We start from the raw sequence: 17530 nt of genomic DNA, 5'->3' as shown, positions 1-17530 counted from the left end.
AAGACCCAGAAACTGAATGCACTGAGCCGGAGTCAAACTCATTTTCTTTTGTCTCACTATGAACCCCAGAATATGAGAAACCAGCGTGGCAGTGTGGAGCTCCACCTGTTCCCTCGACTCCGCTACGACCAGCCAATCATCCAGAAAGGTCAATACTCTGATCTGGCACTGCATCGGTGCCAAAGTCGCCTCCACCACCATATAAAAGGTGCGGGGCAATAGGGAGAGCCTGAAAAGCAGGACCAGAAACGCATAGGCCACACCCTCGAAATGAAACCTCCGGAACTTTCTGTGGGGAGGATGTATAGCCACATGACAATACGCATCCTTCAGATCTATGGATGTGAACCAATCACTGGGATGCACCGACTGCAATAGCCGGTGAAGTGTGAACATTTTGAACTTGCAAACTTTGAGGTGCTTTCGTGGTACCGCTGTTCTGATACCCAACCCACACCAGGTTTGGGGACTTCCGCAACCAGTAACTTTTCCCGAAACCCAGGACAGTACAGMGGGACAGACGCAGCACAAAATCAACCATAGCATGGATTTTCTCGAGAAGCAATGAAACCGGCTTCGCCACCTCCACAGTCCTATTCAGCTTCAGCAGCAAATSGAYATGATACATCTGCATCATTGTGACCACATTCAACAACCGGGCTGCCACACCCTCAGCCTGGTACACTTGTCCAGCTGATCGGCCGGCACACCATGCTAGGATTGGCCCCCTTGTTAGCCTCTGGAGCTAAGTAACTCGCCAGCTTTCCATCCATCGGTGGTGTGCAAACAAGCCCTGCCTCCTTCATACCTTCTACGTTCATGAACTTGCCATAACCTGGTAGCACCAGCCTGCCTGAATGAGGGGAATCCCAGGTTACCTTTAGCTCATCAGCGAAATCTTTAAACAGGGGTAAGCAACGCTTCACCGTTGCACTGCCAGAGAAACTGGAATGAGCCTCACTCGGCTGGGATGACATCCCTATCAACACTGACCACCGCTGTTGCTCTCTCCCAGCCTCAGACAACCCCTTCCCGAGGTCGCTTCACTGGAAGAGCCTTCGCCAGCAGCCCCAATCTTTCTCACAAAGTCAGCTTGACCCCCAATGGAAGTTGAAYCCAGCCAGAGACAATAGTCACACAAACTGCTCTGAGCCTTCCACCCCAGGCAAACAGGACATCACTCGTGAGTATGTTTCATTTTCATTGTGAAACCACATGCCCTTGGGCACGGTTGGAGGTTCAAACTCAGCTGGTTAACCTTTTTGAACTTACTCTTACCACTGACCATCCTACCCAAGCAAGGAAGCATTAGCTACACAAGCAGAGCAGAAAGTAGTTGGCTTTTAGCAAACTCAAAAACTGATACCAAGACCCAAAACTCGCAACATCTAGGGCTCTCAAACTCGACTCTGGACCTGAAAGCCATTTCTACTGCATTTTCCCATTGTTCCCCTCTAATCAGGAAATTATTTAAACTTGGGACACCCAGGCATGTGCAATTCATTATCAGGTAGAACAGAAAACCAGAAGGCTCCGGACCTCGTAATAGTTGAATATCCCTGATCTAGAGGGACGAGTACTCTCTCCCCACTAACAGACACCTAAGTCAGAGCCGAATCTTGTAGTCTTTGTGTGCTTGAAAAGTTTGTAAACTTCGTGACACGTTCTTMCTCCAGGCGAGCTGAAGAATTGAGGAAATGAATGCGAGCCCCGGTATTATAGCCAGGAAGGCGGGGCTTCCGACGGCAGGCTCGACATCCATTGGCCTGTTGGGCGTGATTTCATTTTTCTTAAGGTGAATGTGATTGGTCGCTTACTCCCCAGAGTATGTTATACCAAGTGACTGACTGAAAGGGAACAGGGAAACATCTTGAGTTGTGACATTGGGCGCGTTTGAGTGGTAAGCCCAAAGTAGCCGACTGTAGACGGAAGTCGACATGTAATGTTGGGGGAGGTACATATGCACAGACAATAAGTCGGACAACTTCTGCTGTTTCTATGAAATGGCAGACATGGCATTCGCTTTTGTTATTGCCGATGAAGTGGATGCTATTGATATTCCACTTCTCCTACRCGAAGCTCAACATGATCAATATGGTTCAATAAATGAATATCCTGATAAGGAAGTTAGATATCAGCCCAAGCTCTTTCTAACATTCACAAGACTTGTTTTGTATTTTTGTGATGGTTTTCTCAAAATATAACCAGCTAGTGAGTGTATAGGCTACTAGAATGAGAACATATAGGTGTTTTTGCAGCAAATGGAATATGCTATGTTGTTTGCCATTACTTCATGCCTTTGTACCTTCCTCATTATTATTTGTGATTGTGCAACATGGAATTGTAACAGATGTGATTAAATGGAGTCCACCAAGATTCTTACTGTATGGTAAATGTTTGCATGTCAGCATCACATTATCCATATGCTGCAAAAACAGCCTTTTGGCAGGTAGCCTAGTGGTTAGAGCATTGGGCCAGTAACCAAAATGTTGCTGGATCGAATCCCTGAGCTGACAATGTACAMATCTGTCATTCTGCCCCTGAGCAAGGCAGTTAACCCTATGTTCCCCAGGCACAGAAGACGTGGATGTTGATTAAGGCAGCCCCCCACACCTCTCTGATTCAGAGGGGTTGGGTTAAATGTGGAAGACACATTTCAGTTGAAGGCATGCATGTTGCAACCTGTATGTTGCTTTTGTCATTAAGCATGTAAAGAACAGAATTGGATTAAATCACATGAAGGACAAAACACTCACTGTACAGAAAAAGATAACACAATACATATATACCAGTTCACATAAATTACTGGTAACAATATGAACAGGATTAGAACTACATGTACATCAGTTCACATACTGGGTAAACACTATGAAAAGGATTAGACTACATGTACATCAGTTCACATAATACTGGGTAAACATATGAAAGGATTAGACTACATGTACATCAGTTCACATAAATTACTGGGTAAACAATATGAAAGGATTAGACTACATGTACATCAGTTCACATAAATTACTGGGTAAACACTATGAAAGGATTAGACTACATGTACATCAGTTCACAAATACTGGGTAAAACAATTGAAAGGATTAGACTACATGTACATCAGTTCACATCATTACTGGGTAAACACTATGAAAAGGATTAGACTACATGTACATCAGTTCACATAATCTGGGTAAAACATATGAAAAGGATTAGACTACATGTACATCAGTTCACATAAATTACTGGGTAAACACTATGAAAAGGATTAGACTACATGTACATCAGTTCACATAAATTACTGGGTAAACAATTGAAAAGGATTAGACTACATGTACATCGTTCACATAATTACTGGGTAAACAATATGAAAAGGATTAGACTACATGTACATCAGTTCACATAAATTACTGGGTAAAACACTATGAAAAGGATTAGACTACATGTACATCAGTTCACATAAATTACTGGGTAAAACAATATGAAAAGGAGTAGACTACATGTACATCAGTTCACATAAATTTACTGGGTAAACACTATGAAAAGGATTAGACTACATGTACATCAGTTCACATAAATTACTGGGTAAACAATATGAAAAGGAGTAGACTACATGTACATCAGTTCACATAAATTACTGGGTAAACAATATGAAAAGGAGTAGACTACATGTACATCAGTTCACATAAATTACTGGTTAAACAATATGCCAAGCGATAAGCCAAGCAGTCAAATGCACTTGGTATTAACCTCACGACTGGTGTCTGGGCTACTTGCTCATTAATATTTCATTTATTTATGTTAGAAATGTGGATCACATGTAGGCCTATGTATATAGATTGTAAGGATGAAGATGTATTTAAGTCTAAATAGTCATCCAACCAAAACAGTAAACATGCATTGCTAATAACCAATGACAGGTGGCGACATCAACCATTTATGAGCATCTAGTGCCTTTTGAGTCCAAAAAAACAGAAGAAGGTTGTGTCCCACAATGCTTCAGTTCCTACTTGAAGTTGCAGTTGGTGAGGAGAAACTGCAGAAATTTCCAGTTGACTGCAGTTCAAAGTTTATGACCTTTGATCACATGGTTGTTGTAAAGGTCATGCAGTCGACATGTAGTCGCAAGTGGAATAATGTGTATACCCATAATGCAACACATTTTGAAAGGCAGTAACCAACATTGGTCAACGTCTTGACAAAAGTGATCCGCTCGAACGCGCTCAAATCTGATGAAATGATGATCACTTAAACAGCCCAATTCCTCCTTAAGGAACTGATAGTTTCCTCTTAGTTTAGACCGCCATCATGTGGTCAGTTAGCATGCAGGCATAATGTCAAAAGGATTTTAGTACTGAGAATAAGTACATGTACGCATTTCACATTGTTTAATTTCTCCATGCACTTGTTCTATCCAACAGCTGAATCAGTGGAATGTTTGTAACAGTATTATCTTGTTCATTGGCTTTGAGGATAAAGAATGAAAGTATGTTTGATTCTGAGTCTTGTCAGTGAAGAATGAGTGTGTTTGTGTGTTAACAGATGAATGATGTGCTGCTGTACACCTACCCTCAGCAGGACGGGAAATACAGACTGAAGAACACCCTCCTACTGCCTGGGATGAAGGTCAGAGTCCTCCTCCCCATCACTCATTCCCCTCTAACACATTTTTTCCCCTCTCGCCCCCTCTCTCGAACTTTGTCTCTGTCTTTTTCACTCCCTCTCACTTATTTTTGGTCCCTCCCTAACATCTCACTTTGCCACTCACCCTCCCCTCTCTCCCTCTCTCCCTCTCTCTCTCTCTCTCTCTCTCTCTCTCTCTATCCTCTCATTCTCTCTTCCCTTTTTAAACCTAGCTGTCCTCTCTCTCACTGATTCCTCATCAGTCTATGTCATGTGCTTTTGATGATTGATGTTCCAGGTCAGTAAACCCATCATAGAGGATGTGCAGAACGCTCTGAGGATCGAGGGAGCAGACATCTCCATCACCTTGGCAGCCAGGTGCGTCACACTAATACATACACCTTGGTCGGTATAATGATTGGGGTTCATAGTTCTCGTGGTCACCAATTTTACTGTCTCAACAGTGAATGAAGTATAGTGACGCCTCTTGTGCCAGGCTTCTAGGCTCTTTTACAAGTAGTGTCAGTGTTATTTTCCTGACCACGTATCTAGACCACTCCGGGCCATTTATACCTCTAAAAGTAACATAGTCAAACACCCCACTGGACACACACTGGTTGAATCAAAGTTTCCACGTCATTTCAATGACATTACGTTGAACCAACGTACTGTAGAATAGATGTTGAATTGACATCTGTGCCCAGTGGGACATTACTGATAAATGAGACTATGTACAGTCAGAGGGCTTAATGACCCGTGCTCTGTGTGTCCCTGTGCAGCTCCTGTAGTGAGAGAGAGGACTGGTTCCACACTCTGAGTCGGACAGTGTCTGACCACGCCAGAGGAGCTGGAACTTTCAGCAGCTGCTCTGGAGAGGTGAGGAGGACTGTGACTGGGAGACGGTGCCTACATAAAAGTCATGTTAGCAATTTTAGCAATAACATAGTTATGCTCCCCACTCAATGACCATAGCAAACCAATACTCATACATTTACTAAAGTTACATAGCATTGCAGGTGTCTGTTGCCTACATTGCAGCCTGTCTCCTCAGTGTGACTGTGAAGTCTAGTGTGGTAGCCGCATGTTGAAACTATATTGTCCTCTCTCTTTCCTAGGCCAGAGAGCGTCTGTGGCTGTCCCTGGGGGAGAAGGCTCCTACTCTGGTGCCTGTATCCCATGTGGTGATGTGTATGAACTGCACCTCAGACTTCAGCCTCACACTGCGCAGACACCACTGCCATGCCTGCGGGAGGGTGAGTCTCTCTCACACACACACATGGAATGAAAATGTTTTAAAGGAATGGCTATGTTACCTAGAAGCATAGTTTTTGTGCAGTATGATGTGGCTGGAGTGTATGGTAGTCTATGGTCTGACCTGTGTGTGTTTAGTGTTCTGACGTGTCCTGGTCTTGGTCTTGCTCTACTCAGATTGTGTGTCGGAGCTGCTCCAGGAACAGATACCCTCTGAAGTACCTGAAGGACCACATGGCCAAAGTGTGTGACCACTGTTACAGCGAGCTCAAGAAGAGAGGTACACTACGCCTCCTGCCTTTTACTGTTTTGTATTGTACTAAACTGTACTGTACTATACTGTACTGTACTATACTATAATGTGTTGTACTATACTGTACTATACCATACTGTATTGTACTATACCATACTGTACAATACTGTACCATACCATACTGTAATGTACTGTACTGCACTGTACTGTACTATACTGTACATGCCCCCCTTGACTACTGGAGCACATTGAATGTGTGTGAGTCCAGTATTAAGGTGTTCTCTGTCGCCATAGGAGGAGATGTGTCTGGGGCGAGTGGTACTGACAGTCCTCGTTCTAACCGCCGCTCCAGCCGCCCACTCTCTGCCGTCTTCCAGAACATTCACCCTCCCAGCCTGTGGAGACACCGCAAGGGCACCGCATCTCTGAGCCAGGTATCCACACACACACACCACTCCTATTCTACCAAATGAACAGGGAATTGGTTGAGGTTGACATTGACATTGCGAAAGCCATTGTCCACATCCTGCTGTAGCTACATTACTCAGTCCTGTACTGTTATCCATTTGAAAAGTACTCCGTTATTATTGGACCCAAATTATGATGTTAGAATTATAAGATAATTGTAAGAAACTATCATTGTAGAAAATTATTATAGAAAATTCAACAAAAATATCAATAATTTTGGTCTTCAATTCATGCACCTTGGTTGTACTGAATAAGTGGGAGTATACTTTTCGCTGTGCACTGTTATGTATCTAACTAATGGCTGTTCCTGTGTTGTCTCCAGGTAAGTGTGTCAGAGGAGGGCTCTATGAGTGGGACTCTACAGCGCAGTAAGAGGAGCAAGAGGAACTGGAAGAGGCTGTGGTTCCAACTCAAAGACAAGGTGCTTTACACCTACCAGGCCCGAGAGGTGAGGGGGAACACACGCTCCCCTTAAACCTGAACCCTCACACACACCTCACCCCTACAACACTTCTCCCTGTAAATCTGTAACTTACACATACCAAACTCAGATGGAGAAAGAGCATTGAGTTTCTCTAGTATAGCTCTACTTTCTTAGTTTGTGAATGCCCACAAAACTAGGGGACTATGGTACATGTATTCACAAAACTAGGGGTGTAACTGTACTTGTATTCACAAAACTAGGGGTGTAACTGTACTTGTATTCACAAAACTAGGGGTGTAACTGTACTTGTATTCACAAACTAGGGGTGTAACTGTACTTGTATTCACACAACTAGGGGTGTAACTGTACTTGTATTCAACACAACTAGGGGTGTAACCTGTAACTTGTATTCACACAACTAGTTGTGTAACTCTACTTGTATTCACACAACTAGGGGTGTAACTGTACTTGTATTCACAAAACTAGGGGTGTAACTCTACTTGTATTCACACAACTAGGGGTGTAACTGTACTTGTATTCACAAAACTAGGGGTGTAACTGTACTTGTATTCACAAAATAGGGTGTAACTCTACTTGTATTCACACAACTAGGGGTGTAACTGTACTTGTATTCACAACAACTAGGGGTGTAACTCTACTTGTATTCACACAACTAGGGGTGTAACTGTACTTGTATTCACAAAACTAGGGGTGTAACTCTACTTGTAATCGTAACGAACTGTTCGGTATGGGGACGTCAGTTCGGTCCGCACTGTGAACCCGAATGAATACATAAAACATTTGAAAAATAAAACCCTAGGACTATAGGCTATGGCTAAACTGCTGTAAATCTGATCTGAAAAAAATAATTAGAGCCTAAGCGCACTTTGTAATCAAAATTCTAATATTAATTGCCGGATTTCAAATGATCCTTTTGTGAGGTGGAGCCGGGAACTAGTTGTGTACGATGGAGAGTGGTGTGGTTAATAAACCAGGAGCATCCTCCATCATCGTTTAAATCTCCAGTTTGGGAACATTTTGGCCTCCCAGTAAATTACAACAGCGATGAACAGAGAGATTATGTCGCCACTGCTCAACGAGAATAGCCTATGCAGCTACCAACACCTGAAAGATGTTGACACATTTATGCTGACATCCCCCCCAGTATTCCTACCACCGGATCCAGACGGAAACGCAAAAAAAACATCAACATAACATTTTCTCTCCACTCTGCATTCAAGCAGCCCTTCTCAACTGATTCTGACCAGGCCAAAGAAATTACAAGGGAGATAGGTATGTTTATAGCCGCAGATATGCGCCCATTCTCTTTGGTTAAGAATCGGGGGTTTCAGCACTACTGGCACACTGGACGCAAGGGAGGGGCGGGGGCTGCCCCCCAGCCCTGAGGGGCCCTTGCGCCTATCATTGGTCATAATGCTTCTTAGGTAGTTCTTTATTAGTTTAAGTTCTGCAATATCTTTAACTGAGCCTCTCATTCTCCTTAATTGCCGGCCTCAACATGTTACGGAAAGAGATGAACTGTATAAGAAGCTCTGGGGACATGTCGTCTGGCTACTGGACTGCCAATACATTGGCAGATGCAAACAGATGATCATCTTTAGCGTGAAACAGTTCTTGAGGGCTCAATTTTTTAAATAATTGTTCATACTGGTGAACCAGCGTTTGAGTTGTGTGGTTGCAATATCAGCAGTCCCTTATCTCTGGTATAGTTTAAATTGTGTGAAGCACAATGGACATTTAATACACAATGTCTCAGGTGTTAAGTGTCAATGTGCAGCAGGGAGGACATAGTCAGGTGCAGGACACAGAACTGAATAACAAACAAACTTTACTCGTAGAGAATAAACTAATTCCACACAGGGAAAAATACATCGACCGCCGAACGCCGCCCGAACAAGGAGAGGCACCAACTTCGGCGGAAGTCGTGACATCAGGAAAGACTGTCTGGGTTGTCAATACTTAGTATAGAAAACAGTCGGGCCGCAACCTACGCCTACAGGCTGTGGTTTGCACACAAAAGTTCAAGACAATGCAGTAGCATACTGTAGCTACTATAGCCCTCTACAAAAACAGAGAGACACAAGCACAGAAACTGATCAACTTTTTCTTTCTTCAAGAAAGAAAGAGAAAAAGAGACACAGAGAGAGGCAGCTAGGAATACTTCAGGAGAATTGTTAGGCTATTTGTATTTTTTTTATAAAAAGTGTATAAATAGCAGCTAAATACTGTATAGCTATAGGATACACTGCATAATGAAACAATCGCTAGTAAGCTAGTGTTTTGAGGGTGGACTGACTGTACTATTTGGCATTAATAGACTGGTTTTATTCACAACAACTTTCTATCCAAGCTGGGAGAGAGGACGAGGTGGACTCATGTCATGCAGGTTTAGGTAGCCTATACAGGACAGTTGTGTATATATCATTTTTTTTAAATCGATTGGTAGCTGATTAGTATGCTGTTGCATCGAAAATACATTTTGCAATCTGCATTGTTTGAATTTCCAACTTTAATTACTAAACAAGTAATTACATTGTTACCGCCAGCCAGCAGTCTAAATGTCAGCATTGCGACACCGTGTATAGCTTTGTGAAATGTTAGGCTTAACATGAGAAAATGTGGCTATAAATATTTATCTATTAGCAAAAGCAAAGCTATAGGCTATATGCCCTGGCACAACAGAAAGCCTATCGTCGATTCGATAGGCAGCTACATAGACATGTCGCAATTTCAGCACCATGGACAGCGATCGGTAGTCTATACTTTGTGAGTAGCTGTCTGGCTGACACATTCGATTTTGTATTTTAGGAAAGGGGTAGGGTCCAGAGAAATTGCGTTACGCCAGTGTTCAGCGCCTCATGAAAGTGCTCGAGCCACGTTCCGAATTAGCTCTCTCGCACCAATTTCAGCAAACAGGTAGTCCCCGCTCTATATAAGCAAGCTAAAGCCGAAGTTGTCAATGAATTGGCCAATGCACCATGTGTTGCGCTTGCTACAGATGGATGAACCTCCAGGGCTATAGAGAGCTACTTAATTAAAACCTCTTAAGGATCGGCCCCTTTTTTTTCAATTTTCGCCTAAAATGACATACCCAAATCTAACTGGCTGTAGCTCAGGCCCCGAAGCAAGGAATGCATATTCTTGGTACCATTTGAAAGGAAACACTTTGAATTTTGTGGAAATGTGAAAGGAATGTAGGAGAATATAGCACATTAGATCTGGTAAAAGATAATACAAAGAGAACAACAACCGAAAAAAAAAAATGGTACCATCATCTTTGAAATGCAAGAGAAAGGCCATTATGTATTATTCCAGCCCAGGTGCAATTTATGTTTTGGCCACTAGATGGCAGCAGGGTATGTGCAACGTTTCAGACTGATCCAATGAACCATTGCATTTCTGTTCAAAATGTTGTATCAAGACTGCCCAAATGTGCCTAATTTGTGTATTATTAACTTTTCATGTTCAACACTGTGCACTCTCCTCAAACAATAGCATGGTATTATTTCACTGTAATAGCTACTGTAAATTGGACAGTGCAGTTAGATTAACAATAATTTTAACTTTCTGCCAATATCAGATATGTCTATGTCCTGGGAAATGTTCTTGTTACTTACAACCTCATGCTAATCGCATTAGCCTACGTTAGTTCAACCGTCCTGCAGGGGACCCACCAAGTTTTAACAGTGACAGCCCATCACATTACCCTGGAGTGGTAAATGAGAATTACCGTGCTAGAGACACGCCCCCTTTATGAGAGTCACACAAGTGCCAGTCTTTTTCTCATTGTAAGAAAACGTTATAGCATAGGCCTATACAATGTCTGAGCCATGTTTACATATTAATTTCACATGCATATTGTTTTTTATTTTTGTGTTGTTGAGTAATCTTGTGTTTTCATTTAAGAAAATACAAAGTGTTGATGTTCCTGATTGTGCTCTCATCAGGCATTATATGACTCATGATCATATATGGAATCAGGAATACCAACACTTTGTATTTGATTAAATAAACAACAATTAACTACACTAACTGTTGGCATTTCATTTTGTACCGAAACCGTGACCCCAAAACCGCAATAGGTACCGAACCATGGATTTGGCGAACTGTTACACCCCTACACAAAACCCCCACAAACTACACCCTGAAGACTATGCGGGTCTCTTTCTCTCTCTCTCTCTCTCTCTCTCTCTCTCTCTCTCTCTCTCTCTCTCTCTCTCTCTCTATGAGTAGGTGGCGTCTGAGAGTTTGCCTCTGTTGGGCTTCACAGTGAAGCTGCCTGACAGGCCAGGTGGAGCTGTCTCTTATACACATCTAGATGTGTATAAGAGACAGCTCTCTCTCTCTAGGAGAAGGTGGCGTCTGAGAGTTTGCCTCTGTTGGGCTTCACAGTGAAGCTGCCTGACAGGCCAAGTGGAGCGGAGACTACCAACGTCTTTGAGCTGTACCACAAGAAGACCCTGTACTACACCTTTAAGGCCGAGAACAACCACACTGCTGAGAGGTGAGCTCTGCACTGCACCTTTTATGACCACATGATCTGACCAGGAGAAACTATGGGCAGCAGCATCAACACAACAATCATATTGTTATTACAATGTTATTACAGTCAGCACTTTCTTCTCTGTCCAGATGGGTGAATGCCATGGAGGAAGCCACAGTTTTATAGCAGTGGCCATCTTGGGTGGTTTGTTGAGACTGTGGTTGCGTTCCCCTGCTCAGACGTTGCATGTATCAACCAATGATTGCGTGCCACGTCATCGACTGTGTCATCTGACAGATTACTATAACATATGATGTGGTTAGCTGATACGTAAAATACCTATCCAGGCGTTATAAGATCTGGCAGGCATCAGCAACGCCTGGACAGAGGAACGCGCCCTATATCTCACCTTTCAGACTTACCCTGGAGTCCTCGCTGCCACTCTCCTACTACACATAGCCGTCCCTCAGAATGCCTGAATGTAAAACAAAAAGGGAAGAGGAGGAAGAAGGATGAATATGTTCATTTTGCCTTTAGTCAGCTGTGACGGTTGTGTCTTACTGTGTGGATTGGGAGAGGAGAGAACAAGACATGGTGTTCTTAAAGGAGAGGACACGCTCACCTACTTTGTCATCTTCCAACGTCCCCATCCCGCTGCTACAGCAGGTGTGATGCCTAGAGCCAAGAGAGAAGCTGTCCCAGATACGTACCCTTCTGGAAAATTCCACCAAGGCTACCTATGACTCTCCCTCCAGTTTTTCATGGCATTAACCACTCTGGATTACTTATACAAATGGAATGAAAATGACATTCACATTTTTTGGGGATATTTTATTTTATTTTAAGAACACTGTAAAAACAATGTAGTTGTTTCAACTAGTTATTATTAAATAACAGTTTCCAAAGACATTTCGGGCAGAGTGTTACCTGAACCCACATTTTTTGGGGTGCGCAAACTTGATTACATTTTGCATGTTCATTTATACAGGAATTCATATCAAATAAAATTCAATTTTATTGGTCACATACACATGGTTAGCAGATGTTAATGCGAGTGTAGTGAAATGCTTGTGCTTCTAGTTCCAACAGTGCAGTAATATCTAACAAGTAATCTAACAATTCCCAACAACTACCTAATACACACAAATCTAACAAGTAATCTAACAATTCCCCAACAACTACCTAATACACACAAATCTAAAGGGGTGAATGAGAATATGTACATATAAGTATATGGATGAGCGATGGCCGAGCGGCATAGGCAAGTTGCAGTAGATGGTATAAAATACAGTATATACATGTGATATGAGTCATGTAAGATATGTAAACATTATTAAAGTGGCATTGTTTAAAGTGACTAGTGATACATTTATTAAAGTGTCCAGTGATTGGGTCTCAATGTGGGCAGCAGCCTCTCTGAGTTAGTGATTGCTGTTTAGCAGTCTGATGGCCTTGAGATAGAAGCTGTTTCTCAGTCTCTCGGTCCCAGCTTTGATGCAGCTGTACTGACCTCGCCTTCTGGATGGTAGCGATGTGAACAGGCAGTGTCTCGGGTGGTTGATGTCCTTGATGATCTTGTTGGCCTTCCTGTGACATCGGATGCTGTAGGTGTCMWGGAGGACAGGTACTTTGCCCCCGGTGATGCGTTGTGCAGACCGCACCACCCTCTGGAGAGCCCTTGCGGTATTGAAAATGTCCTCACCTGCGATTTGAAGTCACAACCTCTTAGTGCAAGCTAAGCCACCATGTCTGTGTCAATGACTGATTTCACCTGCATTGCTACACTTTGCACCTCAAAGTAAATCTCAGCTCTATTAAAAGTACACTCAATAAAAAATATTTTATTTATCATAGTGATTAAGTCAGGGTTTCCCAAACTCACTCCTCGGGACCCCAAGGGGTGAACATTTTGGCTTTCACCCTAGCACTACACAGCTAATTCAAGTAATCAACTAATCATCAAGCTTTGATCATTTGAATCAGCTGTGTAGTGTTAGGAAAACAAAAACCAAAAAACATTAACATTATAACAGAGTAATATACCCCACCAACATTAAACAACCAGACAGAAAACCCTCAAATGGTTGAAACAAGTAAGTCAAATCAATGATGAGAGAATAGTCTGATTAAATGATAATGGACACAGACATGGTGGTGTAGCAGGACGATTAGAATGCCGTGAACCCAGAGGTTGTGAGTTCAAATCCCAGGTGAGCACATGTTGAATAATGGGGACGTGGGGGTGGCAGGTAGCTTAGCAGTTGAGAGCGTTGGGCCAGTAACCGAAAGGTCACTGGTTTAAATCACCGAGCCTACTAGTTGAGAAATCGGTCAATGTGCCCTAAAGCAAGGCACTTAACCATAATTGCTCTGGATAAGAGCATCTGCTATATGAATAATTTCTGTATAAATGAACATGCACAAGGTAATCATGTCAACATGTGTCAAATATGTAAGTTGAACACATTGAAGTTAAAAGCACTGTGTGTGTGTGTAACCAGTTGCCCAGCTTTTTGCCCACCAGTTGCCCAAATAATTTTTGCCTAAGTTTTCACAAGTTGGAGCTAAGTTTGGGCCAACAATTTTTGTTGTTGTTCAGATAACACGAAAAGTTGAGTAAACAGAAAAAAAGCCTGTGGAACTAGTTACTTAATAATAATTAGTWSAAACAACTAGATTTATTTCAGTGAACAATAACAGTAAATGTTATTAAACTGCATGTACTACTAGGGTGTAGCCTATATCCAGAGGTTATGAAAATGCTGAATCTGTTATTAATACACGTTGACCACATGCCAACGTGACCGTTGTTTTAATGTGATGTCAGAAGCATAAGAGTGGTTCTCCATGTATTATTACGTCATCCACCAAGGTTTGAGATGGTGGGTTCATTCACCCCCCCTCCCATTAGACCCAATATGTGCTGTCATGTTCACAGTGCAAGACAGCCTTTCTAAACCAATATGGCAGTACTTACTGAATTCATTCTCTATTTCTTTATTTTATCAGAACACTTTCCTGCACTCGACTTAGCCAGCTTCACGTACCTTAATGCCTGACATTTTAAAGCACAGGTTCTGCTCAAAGTATGACTATTCATGGATTGCACCTCATTCGGTCGTTGCAACTATTATCAACGTTGTTAGATCTCGCAGCGTGTTGATGTCCGACTGATGGTTAATGGTCAGTCTTTCTGAACAAGGGCTAATACTGTTTCATGAAAATTACGCTATAGAAGCCTGGAAATACGATGACATTGCTAAAGTATACAAATAATTAGTAGAAAACAACTTTGCCATCATTATGATGTCGTCAAGTTAACTTTAGAGAGATGGCAATGTTGCCTTAAGCTAGAAAAGTTTGTTCCCTCCGCCCTATGTTCTCTGGGCCCTATGATTCCTCTATCTATGTTCCCAGAGCCCTATTTTCCCTCAGCCCTATGTTCCCTGGGCCCTGTGTTCCCTCAGTCCTATGTTCCCTCAGTACCCACTGAACCAATTTCAATCAAAATTGGCATAAATGCTTATTGTCCAAATAATTTGTATTGTAATCAAATACCCAGTGTGCTTTGTAAGTGTTCATTTTCACATAACATTTTGGTCATTTAGAGACATTTTATCACACCATAGTGCCATCACACTTCTGATACAAATGCAGTACATTTGGGATGATAGGAGCCCACAAAAGTGTGAGTCGCTATAACAAATGGTATAGAAAAGTATTTTGAAATTGTGTAACTTATTGCAAAATACATTTCTTTGTAGTTAATGCCAGTGGAATACAAATTACACTAAATACTCAAAAGTAACTGAAATACACTACCGTTCAAAAGTTTGGGGTCACTTAGAAATGTCCTTGTTTTTTAAAGAAAAGCACAGTTTTTGTCCATTAAAATAACATCAAATTGATCAGAAATAGAGTGTAGACATTGCTAATGTTGTAAATAACTATTGTAGCTAGAAACGGCTGATTTTTTATGGAATATCTACATAGGAGTACAGAGGCGTTGTGTTAGCTAATCCAAGTTTATCATTTTAAAAGGCAAATTGATCATTAGAAAACCATTTTTCAATTATGTTAGCACAGCTGAAAACTGTTGTTCTGATTAAAGAAGCAATAAAACTGGCCTTTAGACTAGTTGAGTATCTGGAGCATTAGCATTTGTGGGTTCGATTACAGGCTCAAAATGGCCAAAAAACAAAGCACTTTCTTCTGAAACTCGTCATTTTATTCTTGTTCTGAGAAATGAAGGTTATTCAGACATGGTCCCTCATGCTAATGTTAGCTAGCACAAATGTCGGTGCTCTCCCCTCAATATTAGCCAGCTAGCTAAAGTTATACTACATCTCAAGTCAATCTGGTGACATCACAATGATGACAAAAGCTTATCCTACTAATTATTTGCCTCCTTTTGAAATGTCATCATGTTTCCAAGCCACAGTAATGCACTTTAGACAAAATCTTAATCAGCACCTACACTCTTAGAAAAAAGGGTTCTAAAAGGGTTCTTTGGCTGTCCCTTTAGGAAACCCCTTTTTGGTTCCAGGTTTAACCTTTTTGGGCTTCAGGTAGAACCCTTTTGGGTTTTGGAAGAACTCTCTGTGGAACGGGTCCTTCATGGAACCCAAAAGGGTTCTACCTGGAACCAAAAAGGGTTCTTCAAAGGGTTCTCCTATGGGGACAGCCGAAKAACCCTTTTAGGTTCTAGATAGCACCTTTTTTTATAAGTGTGTATTGAGACTGCATTGCATAGAATGCTCAGCTGGGCTTCAGTCCTGAAACAAACAGTCCTGAAACGAACAGTCCTGAAACAAATGTTAAATACAATATTGTAACTAAATGTGCAACCCATGATTTGTCTTGTTTTTTTTTGCATTTAATGTGGTTCTTTGCTATGCATTTTTGTCATGTACTGTATTTTCTGAAATTACCTTGCATACAGCAACTAGTTAATGTAAATACATATAGATTTTGATAGTCAAATATTGTTTTGCTGTATTTGCACTGATAAAATGAGAATGGAACTGAAAGTGGAATGTAAGTTCACTCTTCTCCTAAATGTTATTCTTTAATCCTGTGTCTTGGTCGACCTGTGCCAAACTCACTAAGCCCAGTGCCCGGAGTTAGCTAACCATGGATATATCAGTTATATCAGATCAATGACAAAAAAGAGACTTCAACATTAAGTTACATAACATGTCAAATTCCTATTTGTATCAAGCCACAGCTCAGCCTTATAATGAGAGTGGTTTCCCTGATGTGAAACCCTGCTATTAGCCATAACTACATTAGTGGACTTTGTACTGGATGAGTTATTTATTTCCAACCGTGGGGGTTTCTCAGACAAGTAAAGTGACTAAGGTTGGATATCCTTTGCATGTGTCAGTTTGTGTGATTTCTTCTAATTACCCTGTGCTAGGGTTGCAAAGCTACCGGTAATTTACCAAAGTTCCCAAAATCTTCAGTAATTTAGGTAATTAACAGGTAATCTATGGCAATCTATGGTAACTTTGGTAATTTGTACTTGAATAACTTTTAAAAAAATGTATTCATAGATAGTATTCATTTTTTTATATCTGTGTCCATATGGTCCATGAGTTTCTAGTGGATAGACCATAAGGTCCATGAGTTTCTAGTGGATTGACCATATGGTTCAAGAGAAAATTGCCTAATTAATTTTAAAAAGCATCTAATCAACAATGGCATTATTTTCAAATAACTCTGCAACTCCCACCAGTTTGGCACCAAAACATTTGCAACAAAGACATATTGACATACAGTAGTAAAATAACTAAAAGTGTGTAAAAAAAAAAGAAGAAATATACAAATATTTCTCTCTGTGTGCATTCTGACTTTGAACTTAGGCATGAGAATAGTGTGCTGTTCACCTGAATGTACTGTACATGTGCTCAGGGAGACCGCAACCTTACCGTGGTCCAGGACCAGCTCTGTCTCTCTTAAACTCTTGGTCGGCCAGTCCAAGTGGATTATTATTTGTTCAGATGATGCTGAGAACATA

At 41.6% G+C, this 17530-nt stretch overlaps 1 protein-coding gene across 1 annotated transcript in view; it reads left to right on the top strand.

Annotated features, from left to right (window-relative positions):
* fgd5b (FYVE, RhoGEF and PH domain containing 5b) overlaps window positions 1-16883 on the top strand; it is a 79715-nt gene extending 62832 nt beyond the window's left edge. The window contains 9 exon segments of the mRNA XM_070444615.1: window positions 4531-4614; window positions 4910-4989; window positions 5391-5487; window positions 5727-5864; window positions 6040-6142; window positions 6410-6549; window positions 6906-7031; window positions 11378-11532; window positions 11661-16883. Coding sequence (XP_070300716.1) covers window positions 4531-4614; window positions 4910-4989; window positions 5391-5487; window positions 5727-5864; window positions 6040-6142; window positions 6410-6549; window positions 6906-7031; window positions 11378-11532; window positions 11661-11697 — 960 coding nt within the window. The 3' untranslated portion in view covers window positions 11698-16883.
* Window positions 16884-17530: the final 647 nt, after the last annotated feature.

Source organism: Salvelinus sp. IW2-2015, linkage group LG1 (genome assembly GCF_002910315.2).
Source record: "Salvelinus sp. IW2-2015 linkage group LG1, ASM291031v2, whole genome shotgun sequence".
NCBI lineage: Eukaryota > Metazoa > Chordata > Actinopteri > Salmoniformes > Salmonidae > Salvelinus > Salvelinus sp. IW2-2015.
Note: the sequence above shows the minus strand (reverse complement) of the source record. Positions and strands in the feature narration are given on the sequence as shown.